This window comes from Helianthus annuus, chromosome 17, assembly GCF_002127325.2.
Source record: "Helianthus annuus cultivar XRQ/B chromosome 17, HanXRQr2.0-SUNRISE, whole genome shotgun sequence".
In the NCBI taxonomy this organism is placed as follows: domain Eukaryota; kingdom Viridiplantae; phylum Streptophyta; class Magnoliopsida; order Asterales; family Asteraceae; genus Helianthus; species Helianthus annuus.
The window spans coordinates 24,083,791-24,090,518 of record NC_035449.2 but is presented as its reverse complement, the minus strand read 5'-3'; the positions used below and the strand labels follow the sequence as shown (position 1 = coordinate 24,090,518).

General features: G+C 34.2%; 2 protein-coding genes across 2 annotated transcripts; both read left to right on the top strand.

Moving 5' to 3' along the window:
• Positions 1-1,039: 1,039 nt before the first annotated feature.
• Positions 1,040-3,884, top strand: LOC110923862 (QWRF motif-containing protein 3). Its single transcript, XM_022167918.2, has 6 exons — positions 1,040-2,062; positions 2,728-2,847; positions 2,936-3,052; positions 3,148-3,237; positions 3,310-3,417; positions 3,797-3,884. The coding sequence occupies exons 1-6, from the start codon at positions 1,040-1,042 to the stop codon at positions 3,869-3,871; spliced, it is 1,533 nt and encodes a 510-aa protein (XP_022023610.1). The 3' UTR covers positions 3,872-3,884.
• A 1,238-nt stretch (positions 3,885-5,122) lies between these two features.
• Positions 5,123-6,131, top strand: LOC110923863 (syntaxin-124). Its single transcript, XM_022167919.2, has one exon. The coding sequence runs from the start codon at positions 5,195-5,197 to the stop codon at positions 6,119-6,121; it is 927 nt and encodes a 308-aa protein (XP_022023611.1). The 5' UTR covers positions 5,123-5,194; the 3' UTR covers positions 6,122-6,131.
• The last annotated feature ends 597 nt before the right edge of the window (positions 6,132-6,728 follow it).

Below are 6,728 nucleotides of genomic sequence, written 5' to 3'. Positions count from 1 at the left end.
ATGTCAAAATGGAATAGTGTAGGGGTTAGTTGTTAAGAGAACTTGTAACAAAAGTTAGTTAAATACTGTTAGAGAGGTTGATTGTTGGTTATCGATGAAATGAACAAGTTTTCTCTCTAAGTGTCTTCTTCTTCTTCTTCATTTTATCATAACACCCACGGTCCCACTCGTGAGACAAATTGTATATTTCCTACTTTAAAGATACATATCAAAGTCCCTACTTTGACTATAGATTTCTCATTTATCTTAACTTCATTTGGGATACATTATAGCTCATTACAAAGCTCTCAGCAAGAAAAATACAACCGTGTAAAGTATTAAATATATAACTCATATATAAATACAATCATATTACCGTCTAAAGTTATGACTAGCTTTTCCAACATATACATAGTTAGCATCAAAGCATTAATAGTTAGCTCATATGATATCCTCCACTGATTTATGCTTGTCACCCTTTTAGAACCTTGAAAGCTTCACTCCAATTCCATCACACAAAGAAACAAAAAACGATGTATGCATGAGCAGACATGCCAACACTTTCTAGGTGACCATTATACCAAGGCTTTAAGTAAACCATTCGAATCCAATTACCTTTTTCATATATGTATGTTTAAGGAAAAATTCATTCATTTCAAACTATACTTTAAATGCCGCTCTGTTGAGTATAATAATTCGGATAAACACAACAAAATTCGTAAATTTGAATTTGAAAATAACAATTTTGTTCCAACTTAAACCTTTTTTGAGAGTTACCTACCCTTCAAGTAATAATAAGACGTTAGTAGCATTATATATACGTGTCACATTCAAACAAACCAAAAATTCCAATACTACCCCTCACACTAAAACAAACATGCATCAGCAACAAGGACAATCTAGTAAATTTACCACCCGCCGGCGTAATATCCGTTTAGCCGGCACTTCTTAAGCGGAACGTTTGTTACTTTGTTTTTCTTCTCAACTTTCTCACAGTAAAAACTAAAACATATATTGTCATTTTTCCTCAAACTAACAAAATATTCACACTCTCACCACCATGATCTCCGATCAAACTCGCCGGCAAAAGTCTAGAGAAGTAAGCTCTCGCTACCTTTCTACCACCGTAGCACCACCCTCACCACCACTAGGGTTCAACCACAACAACCACCCTGTAACTTCTCCTAACCACCACAACCCAAAACCAAAACAAAAACATAAACACACAGGTTTCATCCGCGGACTTTGGCCTTCTTCCGCTTCCAAAAATGACCTCAAAAGATCCGAAAACACGCCGGTTCTTAGTAAACAAAAGAGCTGTACGGAGTTCAGGCATTCGGAGAAAATAAAGAACACTAGAAACAGCTTAAAGGAGCATAACACTCCGGTTTTTGGTAACCGGTCGATGCGGTTTACCGGGAAATTTTTATTTCCCGGTAGACCGTCCATGTCATCGAAGAATTCATCAAACATCTTTGACCTGGATCAAAGTATACTTCCTGGAAGGTTATCCGTAGACGAAAACGCTCTTCGTCGAAGATCAGATTCATTATCGGATAATTCGGAAGTGAATTCAGAAGCGAATTCGGAAGCTAGTGATGTTAATTCTCCGTATACAACTGGAAGAAAGTCTCTAGCGTCGTATATGGCGCCTACATTGAGTTCTAGAAAACTTGCAGTTGATGTTCCAAGGTGCATTAGCCCATCAATATCCATGCATAATTCTCCCAAGGGTTCTAAGGTTAAGAGGACAATGAAAAGGGGGGATTCGTTGTCGAAAACTTCGTTGGAAATGGAGTGGGGGTCGTCCCCATCGCGATCCCTGGGATCGCCGTTGTTTTCTAGCTCGAAGCCGCCTACTTCTTCGGCTAAGGGTAAGAAGAATCTTTTGCATATTGGTTTGGATTTGATCAAGGGGAAGAAAGGGGGTTCCAAGTTGCAGTCTCCTTTGGGTTCGGATGGTGGTACGAATAATATGGAGAATGTTCATCGGTTGCGGTTGATGCAGAATAGTTTGATGCAATGGAGGTATGTGAATGCTAGAGCAGAACATGTTCATGAGAGCTTAGCTGCTCAATCTGAGGTATATTTCATTTTGACTGTTTTAAGTGGACTGTTAATGTGTTACTATGATTTTGTTCAACATCCATAGGAATCTGGCTTTAGTCTGTCCTTTTTTTACTTGGAAATTCATGAAAATATCCGTTTTTATTTTAAAAATAATATCATTCCACACGAAAAAGGGCAATTAGAAAGCAATGGCAGGTAGTCGGGTAACAAGTTGCGTCGCCACCCCCTTTTGAATAGAAAAACCAATTCTACTGATAAAATTAACAAATAGCCTTGACTTACAAAATTACCGATCAACCATAGCGTGACAAGCGTCTCTTGAAACAACGAATTTCAATCTGACGCAACATATTGGATCGGCATATTCGATCATTTTGACGCAACAAATCCATACCGCTGCGCAAATAGGTCCCGCCCCACTCGTTAAAAAATAATTAATTTAGAAAAATTGATTTCAATCGAGGGTCTAATCCGTTGGTTATTGGTAACACTTGTCCTCCTATGATTAGTGGAAATAATTGAAAATTAAATAAAAAAAGCCAAACTATTATTTTTTGTAATTAAAATAAGTCAAAGTTTATTTGTTAATTTACGCGGTCAAAATGGATAATTTGCTGATTTCCCCTTCTTATAAATATACGTTTTTTTTATTTTTTTATTTTTTATTGTTTTTTGTAGAAGAAGTTATTTTGTGGAACCAAAAGTGTGGCAAAGCTGCGGGAATCAGTGTTACAAAAAAGTTTGCAAGTACAAAAAGAGAAACAAGAAGTAAAGCTCAATTTGATCCTACATTCTCAAGTGAGTAATTTTTGTATCATTGTACACATGATTTAATGCCATGATGATATCTGATCATGATCCATTATATTAATATATTTTTATCTAGATTAAAATGTTGGAGGCATGGCGAAACATTGAAAGGAGTCACATGTTAGATGTTTCTGTTATAAAAGATTACTTACATGCAGTTGTATGTACGATACCCCTTATTGAAGGAGCCAAGGTAATTCAGTTAACAACTGCTCAAAATCCCTTTCGACATTGTAAATTCAAGCTAGTGATTTAACCGAAAAGTAGTTAAAATTTGTATATGTATAGGTGGATCTTGAATCGGCTACAATGGCTTTCGAAGACACATCACATATGGTTGCCACAATCCAGTCGATGTTGTCTTCAGTTTCTCCGATGGTAAGCTATATATTAACAACTAGTTTTTGTGTGCACAATTTGCATATTATTTCGAATTGTTGACATATGTAGGCTCATGAAACCATGGTCACACTTTCGGAGCTAGCGGATGTTGTAACTCAGGAGAAGTTGTTGCTAGAAGAATGCTTTGAGCATTTAGAAATCATTTCAACATTGGAGGTAATATATTATGAGGCCCGTTAACGTACAAGAGGCCTTAACGTACGATGCGTACGTGAGGCATTATCAACATGCGATTTTGGTATTATTAAACACCATGCGATTTGGGTTTTACTAAACAACATGCGATTTCAACTATCATTATCAATATGCGACTTTGTTATTATTGAACAACATGCGATTTCCCCTATACAGTACATGCGATTTTGTTTTTTTTTAAACATAACGTGCGATTTGCCATCACGTACGCAATGTACGTTAAGGCATATTGTACGTTATACTTTTTCATATATTATTATAACCAAAATACTTATTTGATAATTGTATTTTATTATGTTTTCATATATTTTTCTTTGTGTCTAATGTTGTGATAATATAGATTCAAGAGAGAAACTTGAGGTGTGGCATTATTACCATGGATTCATCAGATGAACAACAGCAACAAAAGGAGTAGATGTTTATGTAAGCTTCAAGGTCTTACAATTAGAAAGTAAGCCTGAGTGTTGAAATAAAATGATTGTTATTGTCTATGATATATAACTTAATAACTTCAAGATTGAATATCATATACCTGTGTATATAATAAATTATCCAAAATCCATACATTGATGCTTGTAGACGTATAAGTTGTATACTAGATTGTTTCTGAGATCAATGTATGCACAGACATCTCTCAAAATGATGTTGTGTGTTCAATTATAACTTAATTAATTAATATATTTCAATACGGAAAGGTGCAGTAGTCTGGACCATTTTTCATGGTAATGATCTTATTTGAATTGATATTAACTAACTTTGAGCCATATAATCATAAATAAACAATTTGAAGGCACTAGTGCTACCCATGTTTGTTTATTGATGTTACATAATTATATGATGGCATAAAATCAAGAACATGCTTCCTATAAAGACAGCTAATATTATTATACTGTAAATGATTTTTATTATAATAGAACTTCTTTAAAGTTGATTAAAAAAAAACTATCCAGTTTTTTGTATAATTATATATTATAATTGAACCATATATAGAAGTTACACAACTTTTATCCAGTTTTAAATGTATTAGCTACCATAAATGTGACATAAGAACAATTTAAATAACCATGTAATGTTATTATATTATGCTATGTATGATTGTATGTTGAGTAAAATATTAAGAGTGAATTGCAAGTTTTGTCCTTTATCTTTAGGTCATTTTGCAAGTTTTGTCCTTTATGTTTAAATTTGACGAGTTTTGTCCTTTATGTTTGAAAATCAAGCACGTTTTACCCTTTGGGGCAAAACGTGCTTGATTTTTAAGGACAAAACGTGCTTGATTTTTTAAACATAAAGGAGAAAACGTGTTTGATTTTTAAACATAAAGGACAAAACGCACTTGATTTTTAAGGCCCAAATGGTAAAACGTGCTTGATTTTCAAACATAAAGGACAAAACTCGTCAAATTTAAACATAAAGGACAAAACTTGCAAAATGGCCTAAAGATAAAGGACAAAATTGCAATTCACTCAAATATTAATTGGGATACTATGGTTGATAAAGTCTTTTGTAGTTACATACATACATGATCATAATATACGATATATATTATTGTAAAGAGATAGTTCATAGCCGTTGACTTTTTTATACAATATAGTCAATGTTAATGGATCTCCATTATCTTCATTGCAACACGCAAATATATGTTATTCCTTTTCTTCATCCATAGTTCTTGCTTAAAACTCTTTTCAGAAGAAGCTAAACCAAAAATCTCTCCTCCCCAATTCCCTTTCTAGACAACATGAATGATTTATTTTCCAATTCCTTTAAGCAATATCAAGACTTAAAGAGACAAGCATATGTTGATGACATGGAGGCCGGTGGTGGTGTTGGAAAAGAAACAATTGATCTCGACAAGTTCTTCCACGATGTAGAGAACGTGAACGATGATATGATGGTTGTCAACAAGCTCTACAAGAAGCTACAAGAGTCACATGAGGAAAGCAAGATGGTCCAAAATGCTAATAAGATGAAGTTGCTTAGATCTAAGATGGATTCGGATTTTACACACTTGTTGAAGACAATGAAGGTCATCAAGGGCAAGCTAGAGGCCCTTGAAAAGTCTAACGTTGAACATCGCAAGATCCCAGGTTGTGGGCCTGGATCATCAGCTGATCGAACGCGCACTTCAGTTGTTAGTGGTTTGGGTAAAAAACTTAAGACCATGATGGATGACTTTCAAGAATTACGGACCCAAATAAATGACGAGTACAAGGAGACTATCGGAAGAAGATACTTTACCATCACTGGTGAGAAAGCCAACGATGAGTTAATCGAGAGCTTAATATCTAGTGGGAATGGAGAAGATTTGCTTCAAAAAGCAATCCAAGAACAAGGTCGGGGACTAATTATGGACACGATTTCTGAAATTCAAGAAAGACATGATGCTATTATTCATATCGAGAAGAATCTAATTGAACTACACCAAATCTTCTTAGACATGGCCGTGCTAGTAGAGGCCCAAGGACAACAACTGAACGACATTGAAAGTCATGTGGCGCATGCAAGTTCTTTTGTACGACTTGGGGCCGAGCAAATAGTAGAAGCTAAAGAGTTGCAAAAGAGCTCGAGAAAACGTACTTGCATCGCCGTGATCCTCATCCTTACTATTGTAATTTGTATTATGTTTTTCTTCCTTTTGTTACCAAAATTGTTAAATTTAGAGTAAATTTTTTTAAGTTTTGAAATGATTTTCGTTTATGTTCTTATCTTCTAAGGTTACTGCGAACTTGGATCTCAAATTTTGTTTTATAACACTTGATTGAATGTATCGTTTCTAGGTTTCATTTTGTCGTGTTAGGTCTTGAAAACAAATTTACCTTTTGTTTTTTTTTTTTTTTATTTGGAGCATGGTATATTAAACTAGGTCGGAAATCTTATGAAATTTTATAAACATAGGGAAAATTTCACAGAATAGTAACCAAGTTTTAAAAGTGTTCTAATTATGTCACTGGTGTCGTTTTTGTCACAATTAGATAACTTAACATTCAAACCGAGCCATGTCTTTTTTTCCACATGTCAAGAAAAAAATGGAGCATAAGATGTTGGGGTCGAATTATTTTAATATATGAAATTATATTTATTAGAAATAAAAACCATTTAATTACATTAAAAATTAAAAAAAAAACAAGTTACAATCCACGTCATCACTCGACGTTAGCATCAAATAAAAGAGAAAAAGAAACAAAAATCCACATCGCCACATTTACTTATGAAATGGATGAAAAAAAAACCTTAATTTTAATGAAGAATGAATGTTGAGTGACCTGATTGGA

Excerpts from the sequence above, each read along its gene's own strand:
- LOC110923863 (XM_022167919.2), top strand. The coding sequence starts at position 5,195 with ATGAATGATTTATTTTCCAATTCCTTTAAGCAATATCAAGACTTAAAG.
- LOC110923862 (XM_022167918.2), top strand. The coding sequence starts at position 1,040 with ATGATCTCCGATCAAACTCGCCGGCAAAAGTCTAGAGAAGTAAGCTCT. Across the intron at positions 3,238-3,309 it reads TGTCTTCAGTTTCTCCGATG|GCTCATGAAACCATGGTCAC; the intron begins GTAAGCTATATA and ends TGACATATGTAG. Across the intron at positions 3,418-3,796 it reads AAATCATTTCAACATTGGAG|ATTCAAGAGAGAAACTTGAG; the intron begins GTAATATATTAT and ends GTGATAATATAG.